Genomic DNA, 15,605 nt, shown 5'->3' on the forward strand with positions numbered 1-15,605 from the left:
GTGACTATTTTCTCAAGCTTGCAGTTACAGTAGCTACACTATTTCATTTTGGTGATAGTGTGATTGTAACACTATGGGGGTTCACCCAGATCAGCCAGGGGTTGTGTCACTGCCTGTCCTGTAACCTTGGGGGCATCTGTGCTGTGCAGGTTTGGCTCAGAGCCCCGACAAGTAGTCTGCTCACAGCACAATTATCTCACCCTGGTTCCCACCAGCATGATTACTCTTTGGAGGGTGTCACCAACAGCCCCTTGTCTCCCCAAAATAGGATGACCAGATGTCCTGATATTCAGGGCTTTGTCTTATATTGGTACCTATTACCCCCCACCCCGTCCCGATTTTTCACACTTGCTATCTGGTTTGGCTGAGGATCCATACTTCATATTAATCCACTGCACTGATATGGTTCTGTAATAAGATAAGAATCAGTTTATTAACAAAGAAGATAGATTTAAATGGTCTCAAGTAAGAATGAAAGAGATAGGAAAGATTACAAACAAAACATGCCGTCTAGTGTCTAAAACTTAATTCTAGCAAGTTACAGTCTTGGTCTAGACAAGGTGGGGGAGGTAATATCTCTTATTGGACCAACTTCTGTTGGTGTGAGAGACAAGCTTTTGAGCCACACAGAGTTCTCAAAAGCTTGTCTCTCTCACCAAGAGAAGTTGGTACAATAAAAGATACTATCTCACCCACCTTGTTTCTTGAATATCCTGGGACTGACATGGCTACAACTGCACTGCATACAAGCTTGGTCTAAGCAGATTTCTTATCGATAGTGACTTCTCAGAGACTTTCTCAGATTACAATAGCTCTGATCCCTTGCGTCCATCCGGTGATAGCTTATTGCTTCTGCTTATATCTTCCCAAAGTTCTTTGACTCTGTTTCAAGAGGCAGAAAGGTTTCCTGGGGATCCATCCTCCATGGAGATTGTTAAGTGGTTATCTCCCCCAACTTGCTCGGCTAATGGATTTGTTTACCTTTCATGTAAATGTCCTTTTCATTGTCTTTGGTCACACCTTGCTTAATTTACATTGGAGATACAGTCAAGCCGGAGAGACAACATTCCTTTGTCTAGAACAGGCTGGGTTTAGGCACTGTCTGTCACTTACATTTTAGGAACACATTTCAAGCACACATCTATAACTCCTTATACATCACCCACACAGACAACACACAATAATATTAATGACCGGCATGTTACCATTTTGCATATGATATCTTACACGACACCTTTTAGATACAGATTATGATAACGAGTTGGAGCAATGAGTATGTCAGGTGTGATGAGAGTTATTGTACTGTGTGCCCACATCCAGTTGGCGGCGAGGGGCTTCCTGGGTCACAGTAATTTTGATATTATGGGCCAAATTTGAAAAGGCCAGCCCTCCCTTCTGCACGCATATCTTGTGCCCATAAAATGTTCATCCACATTTTTGCACCTGCAATTGAACGACAAGTGCAAAGCTGAGTGCTTGCATCGCTAAATGCTTGATTGCAGGTGCAAGTCACCTGGGGAGAAACACAAGCAGTCAGACTTGTGCCTGCATTTCACTTTGTGGACACAAAAAAAATGGGTGTGTATTTAGTTAGTTAAACTTGTGCCTGCAACACGGGCAATCAGTACTCAGCCCTTCTGAAAATTCACACCTATGGCAGGGTTGCCACCTGATTATGTCTATTATTACATCTATCACCTCTTTTCCTCCTTCTCCTGTGTTTGCATGCCATTACTGGCTAGTCCTTATTAGCAGGAAATAGCCTGCATGACCTATGGTTCAACTCCTTTTATGTCTCCTGGAAGAGGAAAGCCTATTCAGAGTGAATATTTAATCTATGCTTTTTTAAAAAATAGCTTTGTTAAATATTTAGTTTTGTCTATTATTAGCCTGAATCTTTATTTCTTTTTCCTTTAAAATCACTATAAGTCATAACCAAAAGTACTTCACATGATATATAATCACTTTTGCACTCATTTGTATTGCAATTTTTATGATTCAGTTTAACTGAACTTCTTCGGTATAGAGAATCATACCTGATCCCACCTGCTAATAGTTAATTGAGATGGAAATGGTATATGGTCTGTGTTCTATTACTACTTATATTACTTGTAATATTAAGTTGGATACATATTTAAAGTAGACATACAGTGTTACTGTTACATATATACAGTATTACTACGGGGGGAGGGATAGCTCAGTGGTTTGAGCATTGGCCTGCTAAACCCAGGCTTGTGAGTTCAATCTTTGAGGGGTCCATTTAGGGATCTGGGGCAAAAATCTGTCAGGGACAGTACTTACTCCTGCTGTGAAGGCAGGGGACTGGACTCAATAACCTTTCAAGACCCCTTCTAGTTCCATGAGATAGGTATATCTCCATATAATAAATTCAAAGGTTACTTACATAATAAAATATTAAATTAATAATAATGCTGCCAGGATTCATTCACATAAATGGTGGTTGGATTTGATTTAATATGCCTTTTCTTTCCTTTTTTTTAATAAAAAAGAACTATCAACTGTGGCATGTGCCTTTTTAATGTGTCTTTGCTATATATATTGTTTGGCTGTGGAGAGAGGAAAAAAATGTAGCATTTGGTACCAATTTTTTAATTTAAAGGGAAATCCACAGGGATGTGTGAATATCCACAAATAAAGGTGCAATGTCGTATCCTCAGGTGAAATAAATCAGTTTAACTCCATTGGAGTCAGGAGAGCTATATCACAAAGTCTTTTTTCATGGTCTTAAGTGGACAGAATAAGGTGTAATTATAGATAGAAAAGTGACTGTCAACATTATATTATGTAGTTCTGTATTCATTCTCTTGATGACTTCCACATCAGATTTGTTCAGATTGTAGGTCAAAAACTGATTTTGGTTTAAAAGCATCAGTGCTGCAAACTGAGCCTAGAGCCCAAAACCTCATGTGTGTTTTGATACCACTCTAAATTCATCAACAGTAAGAAAGATTCTACAATCAGAATTTAGCTGACAGTATTGGATCAGATCTTCAGCTGGTGTAATCTAGTAGGGTTACATTGATTTATTGAAGTAAATGGAGCTATGTCGGTTTATAACAGCTAAGGATGTGGCCCAGAATTTATAACATACAATGTAGAAAGTCATCCAGCTCTCATTCCTGTAGCTGTATTTGCCCTGCAGTGCTAACCACAGGGAAAACTTTAGTTATTCACGTGAGTAGATATGACTCAAAGACACAAAGAGAGTGGATGCCATTTTTACATCGTCACTTGGATGACCATAGCCTCACTTTAAGATTAAAAAGAAGTCGCACAATATGGTGGAGTGGTGGGGTGGGCTTTGCTGGTACTGGCAGAGGAGATAAGAATGACACTATTTGTGTTGTATTTTCTGTTATGTGTACTAGTCAATTGTTTTACTTTTATTTTCAGAAATTAGAAGAGAAGGGTCCCTTTCTCCAGTGAATTCTCAAAAAATCACCTTGCTGCTACAGTCTCCAGCTGTAAAGTTCATCACCAACCCCGAATTCTTCACTGTGCTGCACGCAAACTATGTAAGCACCAGTATCTCACCGTCTCTCACTCCTGCCTTCTGGGTCAAAAGGAAGAGCTCTGGACCTCTTATAAGAGTGCACAGTGGGTATGTCTACACTGCAATGTAAGCCCAGGGTTCAAACTCAGGCTCCAGCCTAACCCCTCTTCCATTTACATACAAATCGCACTAACCCAGGCTCAAGGGGGTGGAGGGTTAAGCCTGAGTCGAGCCAGGACCCCAGGATTCAAGTCCTATTGCTTTGCAGTGTAGACACAGCTCCATTGGACCCATTCTCTGGGAATCCACCAAAAGTATTCCACAATCCCATGGGTCAACTTTCTTTGTCCTCTGGACAGTCAAGTTTGAACAGTCAAGTTTTCCTACACTGCACCATGAACAAAGGGATAGAATGGCCACACTTTCAGAGAGTGCTAGGAAGTATGGAATATGAGTGGTTGAACTCAGGCCCGCATAATGCAGTGAAGATCCTGGAACCCCATATTGGGACCCAGGGTTTAATAATTCCTAACCTGGGATTACAAATGAGTGTAGACATTCAAGCCCTAGGTTAACAAACCCAAGGTCTGCTAACTGGAGTTCTACTAACCCTGGGTTTACATTGCACTGTAAACATACCCAGTCCTTAATTCCCTGACTCAGAATTCAATTGTCCTTTATGTGAACTGGACCGGGTTGGATGTAGCATGCCTACACTACCCCACAGGGAACTCTTGAGGGGATTCTGCCTCAGAGAGGAATTCCCTGGCACCTCACATGCCTGCCCCCACTACTTGTTCCCTTTCAGAAGGTGCAGCCTACTCCCCATGTGTCTGGTCAGTTCTGCTGTCTGGTGCAGAGGGAGCTGGGGTCATGCCTCCTCCCCACCCCTTTTGCATCCTTCTGCTTCAGGGGTCCAGAAACCTCTATTGAATCCCTCTTCTCGTGGCCTTGCACAGCAGCTGGAAGGCTTCTTGCATCCTCTGCAGTTTGTACACTCAAGCAGCTGGGCACAACCTAACACTCAGTGAACAATTACAGACTAGGGATGATGCAGCTCTCTTGGATAAAATAAGAACTGAACTGAACCTACCTCAAACCCAAACCAAACTTCTCGAAGGTTCGGAAAAGTATAGACAACTTTTCGTTCCCATTGTTGGAACGGGATTTCACTTCCTGCTTGCAACTGGGAATGAAAACAGACATGCAGTGAAAAAGCTTTAATTTCAGGTCAACTAGTAGCAGGAAGTCTGCAAAATCTCCCTCAGAAAGCCTGTTCTCCTGGGATTTCGACCCCAGTTTTCTATCCCAAAGAGGTTTGGATAATATTTGGATAAATATCCAAACATCACTTCTGAACCTTTTGAGGCTAATCCGTTACTAGTGCTGATGGGTCTTCTCTCAAAAGGAACTTAACGATTTTATAAGCTGTCTTGAAACAAGTCTTAGTTGGTACAAGAGACAGCTCGCAAGAAGCTGAGTCCCAACTTCCTTTGTCACAAAAGTGACTAAGGCCATGGAACGCCTACATTTTGTTTACAAAGCTGTCTTTGATATTGGAGCCAGAATAGCCTGTCAACACATCTGTCAAGGCCATCATACAAATTCCATTTGTGTAAAAATAGTGTACCACATAACTTTAGGCTTAAGGCCATGAAAACATTTTAACCACAAACTCCAAATAAAATTTCACAAACTCCAAATAAAATTTAGAAGTGTTAATTAAGCCAGTGAAATTTGAGTTGGAAAATATTATCCAGCAGTTAAAGCTAAAATGGAAACACTCTTGTTTAACAGATATTTTATGTCCCTGAAGGGATAAAACTATGTGAAATTCTGGGTTTCCCTAGTGTTGCTAAGTGATACTGAAATGGTGAGTTGTAGCAGCTCATGACATATCATCTGCTATGCAGTATGCTAGGACCTCAGATAGTTGCATTCAGAAAACTTTCTTAGGTTGTAACATCTTCAGGGCAGAGATCATTTCTACCTCTGTGTTTGCAATGGGGCCCCTATCCTGCTTTGGGCCTCTGTATGGTATCATAAGAACATAAGAACGGCCATACTGGGTCAGACCAAAGGTCCATCTAGCCCAGTATCCTGTCTTCCAACAGTGGCCAATGCCAGGTGCCCCAGAGGGAATGAACAGAACAGTTCATCATCAAGTGATCCATCCCCTGTCACCCATTCTCAGCTTCTGGCAAACAGAGGCTAGGGACACCATCCCTGCCCATCCTGGTTAATAGCCATTGATGGACCTATCCTCCATGAACTTATCTAGTTCTTTTTTGAACCCTGTTATAGTCTACATTCACACAAACAGTACATCTCTCTGAATGTGTGATCAGTGAAATAAACACAACTGCATGTATTTCAGATGTGTGATACTCCAGAGATATGTACACTTGCACTTGTATATCTGGCAGTTTGGTACTGGTAACTACTGTGCATAGAGGTATGGAATTTTCAAATTTCCAGGTGGCAATTGGTTATTTCTACGTCTTCACTTAGAACCTAATCCAAAGCCCATTGAAATCGATGGAAAGATTGCTGTGGATTTCAGTGGGATTTGTATCAGGCCTTAAGATTGTGTGTCATATCTGCTAGCCAAACTCATTTTTGAGACACTGGAACTGATTTCCTTGTCCTGTGTTTTTCATGCCTAGAGTGCCTATCGAGTCTTTACCAACAGCACCTGCTTGAAGCACATGATTCTAAAGATCCGCAGAGATGCTCGGAATTTTGAGCGCTATCAGCACAACAGGGACCTGGTAAATTTTATCAACATGTTTGCTGACACCCGACTGGAACTTCCACGGGGTTGGGAGATCAAAACAGATCAACAGGGCAAGGTGAGAGCGCCAACACAATTAATCATTGGGTGAATTTCCACATCCTGCTCATCTTACACGAGGCTAGATGATCGTGAAGGGTTTCTTGTGAACTTAAAATTTGTGACTATCTGATTTGTATATCAGTGAGCACACAGTATTATTCCTGACAATAAAAATCTTTGTCTTAGGTTTAGTCCCTGGAAATGTCATTCTCTATGCTATCTTCTGTCCTCACACAGGGAGACTAAGAAGTGTGGTCTGATTCATGCTAGCATCCAGGATTGTATAATGCTATACTAGGCATTGTTAATCTTGCACCAAAAAAAGACCCTCACTAATCAAACACTATTCAGATTTATAATATTTGACTTAATAATGCTGACTAGGAACACTCTATCTGAATACCTCTGCCTCATACTTTGGGAGAGTTCAGATTTAGAGCCACTCAGCCGCATTGACCTGATTCTGCTCTTCCTTTCAGCACTGTGACTCCACTGATTTCAGAAGAGTTATATCTGATTTATGCCACTGTAACTGAGAGGAGAAATGGGCCCTGTGACTCCAGACTCAATAATGGGATTAACCAAAACATAGTCCAAACACCCACAAATGAGGTTGCATGTGGTATGAAGGCAGAACTTTCCCCTAATTTTCCAGGTGCAGGGCTAAGGAGTTACCAGAATAAGGCTTGGTTTTGAGGGGCTGAGCTGAAGCTCATTAGAAGTTGCAAGCACTCAGCCCTTCTTGTCATCAGGCCCATAGTGTCTAGCTCTTGGTTGTCCATTTAAAAAGAAGCGATGCTGAAATCTAAGGGTCAAGTCCTGTGTGATACTGAGCACCTTCAACAGCCACTGACTTTGCTGGTAATTAAGGGTGCCAGCACCTGGCAGGAGGCTCAGCACCTTGTAGAATCAGGCCCATAGAGCATAATCAGTATGCTCACAGCTAGAGTTGTGCATTGCACCTAGAAATGAGGGACAGGCTCCAAAAGGGAAAATACGGTGATACCAGCTTGAATCAATTTCAAGGAATTTGGCAAATTAATATGATAGAAACGAGTTACTGTAGGAATACAAGGAATATTGGACTAAAACTCATTAAGCTGTAAATTGTGAACTATCATGACTGCAAAATGTGGCACATATGATACGCACTATTCCCTGCTCAGTTTGTATGCTGCTTTCTCATCCCTCAACTCTTTCACCATGTTAGCTTCCTGCTTATGAATATACAGTATTCTTTTTATTTCAGTCCTTCTTTGTTGACCACAACAGCCGTGCTACCACTTTCATTGATCCCAGGATCCCACTTCAAAATGGCCGTCTCCCTAATCATCTGACTCACAGGCAGCATCTCCAGCGACTTCGCAGCTACAGTGCTGGAGAGGTAACTATAGCATTAAGACCCCTTCCTAAATATATGGTATATCTGCTAGGGAAGTGGTTCTGAACTGGGGGCACGCAGAGATCTTCCAGGGGGTACATCAATTCATCTAGATCTTTATCTAGTTTTCTAACTGGCTACATAAAAAGCACTAGCAAAGTCAGTACAAACTAAAATTTCATACAGATGATGACTTGTTTATACTGCTCTATATAGTACACTCTGAAATGTAAGTACAATATTTATATTCCAATTGATTCATTTTATAATGATGTGGTAAAAATGAGAAAGTAAGTAATTTTTCAAGTGTGCTGTAACACTTCTGTATTTTTATGTCTGATTTTGTAAGCAAGTAGTTTTTAAGCAACGTGAAACTTGGGGTACACAAGACAAATCAGCCTCCTGAAAGTGGTACAGTAGTGTGGAAAGATTGAGAGCCACTATGCTAGGGCGCCTGATGGTTCTTATTTTTAGCTTTTGAGAAGCAGATGCATCTTAAAAGTGTTTGGAATTTCACCCCAGTAATCCCATTTGGCTAAAGAAAAATCTCATCCCTGATTTACTGTTCTCCTGTCCAGGGCCGGTGCAACCCATTAGGTGACCTAGGTGGTCACCTAGGGCACTACAATTTGGGGGGCGGCGACCGCGGCGGTATTTCGGCGGCGGGACCTTCCACCACCTCTGTGGGGGGCGGCATTTCGGGGCGGGATCTTCCGCCGCCTAGGGCAGCAGAAAAGCTGGCGGCGCTCCTGTTCCTCTCAGCTCCTTAATCTTAGTCTCCCTGAACCCTGAGTTCTCCTTTTCTCCTCACAAGTCTTCATGCTATCAGCCCTGTATCTGCCACTTCCTTGATACTGACTCTGCTGACCCACTCATTCATGTATTTGTCAATTCATACCTTGAACATTGAAACTCCTTTCCCATGGCCTCCCAAAGTCACTTGTATCCAAATTCCAGACTGTTCAGAATGCTACAACACACCTATATATTCTACCTGTATACCCAGCAGTACTTCACCCTCAAGCTGAAAACCTCCTTTGCCTCTGAATCTGCTACGGACTCACTCACCATGTGTTCAAAGCCCTTCGTGGCCATGCTCCAACTACCTCCATGATATCATCTCTTCCTATATTCTCAGCTGCTCTCTTTGCTCTGACAGTTATGGTTTCTTTCCATCCCCCTACTCACCTGTGCTTCCACTGTCTCAGCTACTGTATATAGCTCAATCTACTCACTTCCCTCTGGCATATATTGGTCCTGATCCTCCACTGGGATAAATTGGAATAGCTCCATCACAAGGAGAAGGTCTGGACCATTAATGACAGCCCTTCACCACTCTTAATCTATTGCTCTCCTATACTCAGACACCTTCTTATTGTAACATCCATCATTGTAACTTGGGTGTGTTCTGAGGTATCTGTAGGACATCCACAAAATAAAGTGACACTTGACTGTGCAAGAGGAAGACTGGGGGAAAAGAGAAGTACAATAAAGGCAAAGAAAACTTGAGATCACCTGATGCTGTCCTAGCGTGGACAGTAGATGCATTTGGGATAGTGAAACAGAATGCAGACATGCGAGGAATAACAGCACCATTCTATCTGACACCTGTCTTTTGCACACTTTAAAATATCCCTTATATCTGAAAGGTTTTCATAGATTGTTTTGTGGCTTTTTATCTTTCAAAAGATAGTGGCTTCATATTTCTTTCTTGCTAGGGTATTCATCAAACAGCCTGTCAATAGCAGGATGTAGACATTTGACCTTCTCTAATACAAATCAACCAAACTGATAAGACAATGGAAATAGATTTTGAAGGAAGATGCAGTGTTTGAGGTTCCGGCCAGGGTTTAATAAAATCAAGGCATCCAATACAATTATGGCCTGACAGTTCAGCAACTCACTGTGACACTAGTATCTGATAAGATAGTGTCCCTAGCTTGTGTAGTAATGTATGCTGAGGTGTGTTTCCATGCTGCTAGATTACAGACTTTATGATACTGAAATCATTTCAAATAATCTTTTATCTGTTGCATGGAGATAACATTCCCCACTGCACAGTGTGGAGGGGATGACGGGAGCATAAATCCCACTCCAGGCCCAAATGATAGTGGAGGCCAGGATGCTAAAGCAGCAGCATTTCTCTCCCACCTGCAGAACTGCACATGGTAGAGGCTTTTTATGGTTTCAGGGGAAGACGGGGGAACAAGTTGGGAGTGGGACCCAGCAAAGGGAATAGCTGTTGTATTCATCATCCTCTCCCAGAAAACCATCAGGAAAATTCCTAGGGGAGTTAATATTGACCCTATCAATGTTAACTCCAGCAGGATCATGCTGTGTCATCCAGCCCCCTCGGAGAGGCTGTTTTGGACCAGTGGATGGGATTGGAGGCAATAACAGCATTGCTCCTGAGGTATCAGTACTGGTAGGGGAGAGAGAGCACTGGAGGTTTGTGTGGATTTTCCCATCATGGGTGAATAAGGCAACATTTTTTTGCTTCTGTCATGCCTACTACCCTGACTTAGTGATTGATTTCTGCCAACACCATAGCACTGAATTTTGCTGTTTGCAGTGTTGTTATTTAGCCATGTTGGTGCCAGGATATTAGAGAGACAAAGTGGGTGGGATAATATCTTTTATTGGACCAACTTCTGGTGAATAAGACAAGCTTTTGAGCAACACAGAGCTGAAGAAAACCTGACCTGAAGAAGAGGTCTGTATCACTCGAAAGCTTATCTCTTTCCCCAGCAGAAGATGGTCCAATAAAAGATATTCCCTCACCCACCTTCCATCTATAATTGAGTTTTGCTGCCATGCCTGGTTCACAAAAAGCAAATCTCAAAGTTGTGCACACAGTAATGCATGCTAGTGGAAGCATTTGCATTGAAAGTGCTTCCACATTCATCCAACCAGGGAACAGAAACAATGGCATGTAACTTACTTGCCAAACCTCACAGACAGGTGCAGCTCATATATCAAGGACTGGCAGAGAACTATCCACTATAAATCCATAAAGTTGTTTAAGAGAAAGAGACCGAGGGAAAAAAATCCAGATGAAACAGTCTAATACTGTTAAATAATGAGAATACTGTTGAATAATTAATACATTTGAGGAAATTGCAAACTATTCCTGGGGTCTGATGCCCAATGGAAAAACTCCCATTGACTTTTGTGGGCTTTGGATCCGGCTCTAAAAGCCCACTCTTTACAGAGCAGAAGACTCTAGCGCCAAAACAAATTTACCAAGAGCAAAAGGTTTCATACCATGATAGCTGTTGTTAATATGAATGGGATATGTTTTTGTCCTATAAATCATGCCCATAGGGAAATCCCAGAGACTCACTTAGGTTTCAGAGAGAAGAACAACATGTCAAAACACGCTTCCCCCTGGCCACTTGCCAGCTGCTTGAAGTTCTGCTGGCTCCTCTGCTGAGCAGCAAGGAGAACCCTCTAAACAGCAGGAGAGAAGCAAACTGGAGATTTTAAAGATCTGTCAGCATCAATTAAATAAATCAACTGTTTCTCATCCTCCTCCTCAACATAATGAAGGGCAATTATGGTCTTTGCACTGAGAGTAAAGGATAGGGATATAATTAATGTCAGTCAGCATGGCTTTATGGAAAATAGGTCTTGTCAAACAGTTCTGATTTCATTCTTTGATGTGATTAGATGTTTGATAAATGTAACTGCAAAGAGGTGATATACTTAGAATTTTGTAAGGCATTTGACTTCGTACCACACAACATTCTGATTAAAAAAATAGCGCTATACAATATCAATAAAGCACACATAACATGGATTAAGAACTGGCTAACAATGACAGATCTCAAAAAGTAGTTGTCCATGGGGAATCATCATTGAATGGGGGAAGGATGTTCTAATGGGGCTCCTTGGGGATCAGTACTAGGCCCACGCTGTTCAACATTTTCATCAGTGATGTGGAAGTAAATATAAAATCACCGCTGATAAAATATGTGGATAACACAAAGATTGATGGAGTGGTATATAGTGATGAGGACTGAGTAGTCCTACAGAACGATCAGGATCACATAGCAAGCTGGGCCCTTTCAAGCAAAATGCATTTTAATGCAGCCAAATGGAAAGTTATACATCTAGGAACAAGGAGTGCAGGCTATACCTAGAGAATGGGGGGCTGTATCTAAAAAAACAGTGACTATGAAAAATGATTTAGGGTGATAGTGGAAAAGCAACTGAACGTGAACTCCAGTGCGATGCTTTGGCAAAGAGGGCTAAATTAATCCTTTGATGTATAAGCAGGGGAGTAGTGAGTAGGAGTGGGGAGGTGATTTTACGTCTATATTTGGCACTGCTGAGACAGATACTAGTGTACAATTCAGGTGTCCACATTTTTAAAAGGATTTTGAAAAACTAGAAATGGTGCAGTAAAGAGCCACAAAAATTATTCGTGAGTTGGAGAAAATGCCTTGCAGTAAAAGGGTTAAAAGCCTGCAAGGTTCAATATAGTTGCCCTTGAATCACAACCTCACATTTTAGCATCTCAAATGTACTTTTAAGTTAAGCCTCCCTTTTGAGATTGGAACATACAAATACGACTTCCCGATTAAGTCAGCTTTCTTCACCTTCATATGTAAATAGCATTCTCTGGAAAACTTAGAGATAATAATTATACAGCTTTTATTGATGGGTCACTATTGTTTCTAAGCTCTTCTATACAAAGCCGTACCACAACTGCCAACAGACAGACCTTTCCAAAATGCACCTTCCTCCTTAATCTGTGTCTCATATTTCATATAAAAACATATTGTGAATATTCTCAAACCTTCCTATTCCTATTCCACTCCACAAAATTGATTGACTCAAAAATTGTTCACTCATATTCCTGTTTTTCTGTTGCAATGAAGTATCTTCCTAAATTAAAGACCTTTGTAAAGGCTTTTAATGTCCATTTTTAAGCTTCTTGATCGTCAGTAGCATTATGTAGATTATCCTGTAAAACTTCTACAATTTTGGGTGCAAGGGCATCCATTTGCCCCTTTCTGCAGAGCAAAACGGTCAAGGCTAATCCCAGCTACCTTTAAAAAACTTTATAGGCCAGATACTCAGCTAGTGTAAATTGGTGGTGTTCTATTGAAGTCAACAGCTAAAGACTAGCGGACAGTCTATGCCTAGAATCCTGCTACACCTCCAGAAATCAAAACAGATCCGTAGCAATGGTGAAGTGTCACCATTCTCTCCAGTTAGCTTCCCTTCTGGAATGGCCGCTGCCGTTGTATGTTGAGTTTATAAATTGACCTTAAAAACAACAGGTAGGAATTTGAGCCGAAACCAGTGGCCACCCATGGTGGAGAGGCACCAGAGGGAGTAGATGGATTTTGCATGCTCACCACCTCAAACAGCGATGGACAGATGGCAGAACTCAAATGGGCAGCAGATGCACATTTCTAGCGATGACTGCAATATATCACAAATGCAGAGTCCAAAGAAGAAAGAAGAGAAGCTGCTATGGTGGATTTGGGCACTGAAAGAGTTCTCAGCTATCTGGCTATAATCTACAAGGGGAAACACAAGGCTGTTTAAGGTGTATAAATCAGTCAAATTGTCCAGCACGAGATGAGTCAGGATGCTAAATCATTAGCACTGTCACTTTTTAAAACACTGGAAAATACTCTGATAATCTGAGTTAATTGATTCAATTAGAAAGTCAGGACAGACAACACTATTGTAATTAAATGATTAATTGGAGCTATTAATTGTCCTATATATGGCTAAAGACAGAAAGAGGAAGAATAGAGAAAAGAGAAGAGGAAAGCTAATTAGATTACTTCGAATTTTTCTGCTATCTAGTCATAGCTACAGATCAAATGGGACCACTTGTGAGAGTAAAACTGCATAATGTGTAAGTGTAATGTCAAGGCCCAAACATGGCAAAGCCCAACCAGTGATGGCTAAGTGATAACAATGGGAGAAGAAGAGGAGTACAACTTATACAATTGGATGATTTATTCTGTAAGGTTGCATGTGTATCTGGTTAGTTCTGATTCTTAATTTTATTTGTCTTGTACTAGTTTTCTCTACAGTGTTTTGTTTCCTTTTAAGTCATTTTTTCCATTCCTACCCACCCACATGTACATCCCCTTCATCTCTTTCTGGTTTGGGAGAATAGGATCAGGTACGTGGGCTGGAGCAAAGCAGTAGAAAGATAATAAGAGGAAGTGAGTTATGAGAGGGGATATCAAGACAAGGACTGGCTCAGTAAGGCTGTTACAGGCACAGGCTGGTGAGGAAAAGACATGGTGGTGAGGTGTGAGAGGGAGAAAGAGGCAAAGGGGGGAGGGATAGCCCAGTGGTTTGAGCACTGGTTTGTGAGTTCAATCCTTGAGGGGGCCACTTAGGGATCTGGGGCAAAATCAGTACTTGATCCTGCTAGTGAAGGCAGGGGGCTGGACTCGATAACCTTTCAAGGTCCCTTCCAGTTCTAGGAGATAGGATATCTCCATTTATTTATTTAAGGGACTAGGAAGAAGAGTTAGCAAAGCATGGGCACAAAGGAAGGAAATTGTCCTGTAAATGCATGAAAATAACCTTAACAAAACTTGTTAGCTCCTGAGGAACGGGACAATGAAGGCAGAAATAATACATTGCATCTCCCTGTGTCTTCAAAACAACTATAGGGTTAGATAAAGTTGTTTATGATGAGAGGTGGCCATTCTTACAGCCAAACTTTTCATTACCCCTATGCAGCTTTCCAAAATCATTGACCCAATAAATGTTTAAAATAGCAACAATCCCCACAAGATTAGTTGTTACTTAATGTAATTACACCCTAGATGACTTCCTGGAGAGCTAAGTAATAAACTTGTCTTTAAAAACAAGATGAATTTTGCCAAGATTATCACACCAGTACATTAAACACTTTGGGCCTGATCCTCTTCTCGCTGACTCTGGGGTAAATTGAGAGTAACTCCACTGAAATGAGTAGCATGGATCCATGTAAAACTGGTGTAAGTGAGATCAAAAGCAGGCAGTTTCTTATGGTGAGAAAAATGTACAATATGCTGTAGCAGCAGTGTTGTGTTTTCAATTACAATACATTTAATTAGTGTGTTGAATTAGTGCCAAGGTTTTTTTTCTTGTTTAACATGCATATTGTCTAATGCTCACTACCTATGTTTTATATGTGACTTGTTAGTCACATTTAGCTGCTCTGTTTTCATATATAGCCACTTGGAAGACCTGATATTTGGCAGTAATACTGAAATCTGATTGGCATTGTCCAGAGCCTGGATTCAAAGCTAAGAATCTAAAATACTGGAATATGGGCAATTTCTTTCTGAAGTTATTGCCAAGCACTACAATTTGTTGAATATTAAATAAGCAACTATCACCTCAGCATTTTGGGAATTGGTGTTTTCATGCATCTTTGGCCTGATTCTGATTTCTCTCACACTGATTTGTTATCAATGTAAGCTTCAGTATAAAGTTACTTTGGATTAACACACATGTAAGTGAGAGACGATTCAGGCTCCATTCTATTTTCTCTCTTTTTTTATTATTTTTTATGGCAGAGGTTTACACATTTGTTCAGGGTGTAAGCCCTATCTCCTCCAATATTTGTCAGCAATCTGTCAATACTTATGTTATCTTCACTATCTGAGCACCGCCCCCAAACCTTAATATATTTATCCTCACAACATCCCTGTGATGTACAGAAGTACTATTATTCCTATTTTACAGATGGGGAACTGAGATGCAGAGAGACTGAGGGCTTGTCTACCCAGGAACACTCAAAAATTAATCCAAATTAACTAACAATGTGAATTTAAAGCGGATTAGTTAAATTGCATTAAACCCCTATATTAGTACTTTAATTCAGAATTAAAGTAGCCTTAATT

The 15,605-nt window shown here is 41.1% G+C and overlaps 1 protein-coding gene across 1 annotated transcript in view; it reads left to right on the forward strand.

The window, feature by feature from the left end:
* HECW1 (HECT, C2 and WW domain containing E3 ubiquitin protein ligase 1) overlaps positions 1–15,605 on the forward strand; it is a 381,766-nt gene that overhangs the window by 303,272 nt on the left and 62,889 nt on the right. The window contains exons 14-16 of the mRNA XM_034759497.1: positions 3,415–3,536; positions 6,181–6,366; positions 7,600–7,734. Coding sequence (XP_034615388.1) covers positions 3,415–3,536; positions 6,181–6,366; positions 7,600–7,734 — 443 coding nt within the window. The remainder of the gene's footprint in view (positions 1–3,414; positions 3,537–6,180; positions 6,367–7,599; positions 7,735–15,605) is intronic.

Source organism: Trachemys scripta, chromosome 2 (genome assembly GCF_013100865.1).
Source record: "Trachemys scripta elegans isolate TJP31775 chromosome 2, CAS_Tse_1.0, whole genome shotgun sequence".
NCBI classification, from domain to species: Eukaryota; Metazoa; Chordata; order Testudines; family Emydidae; genus Trachemys; species Trachemys scripta.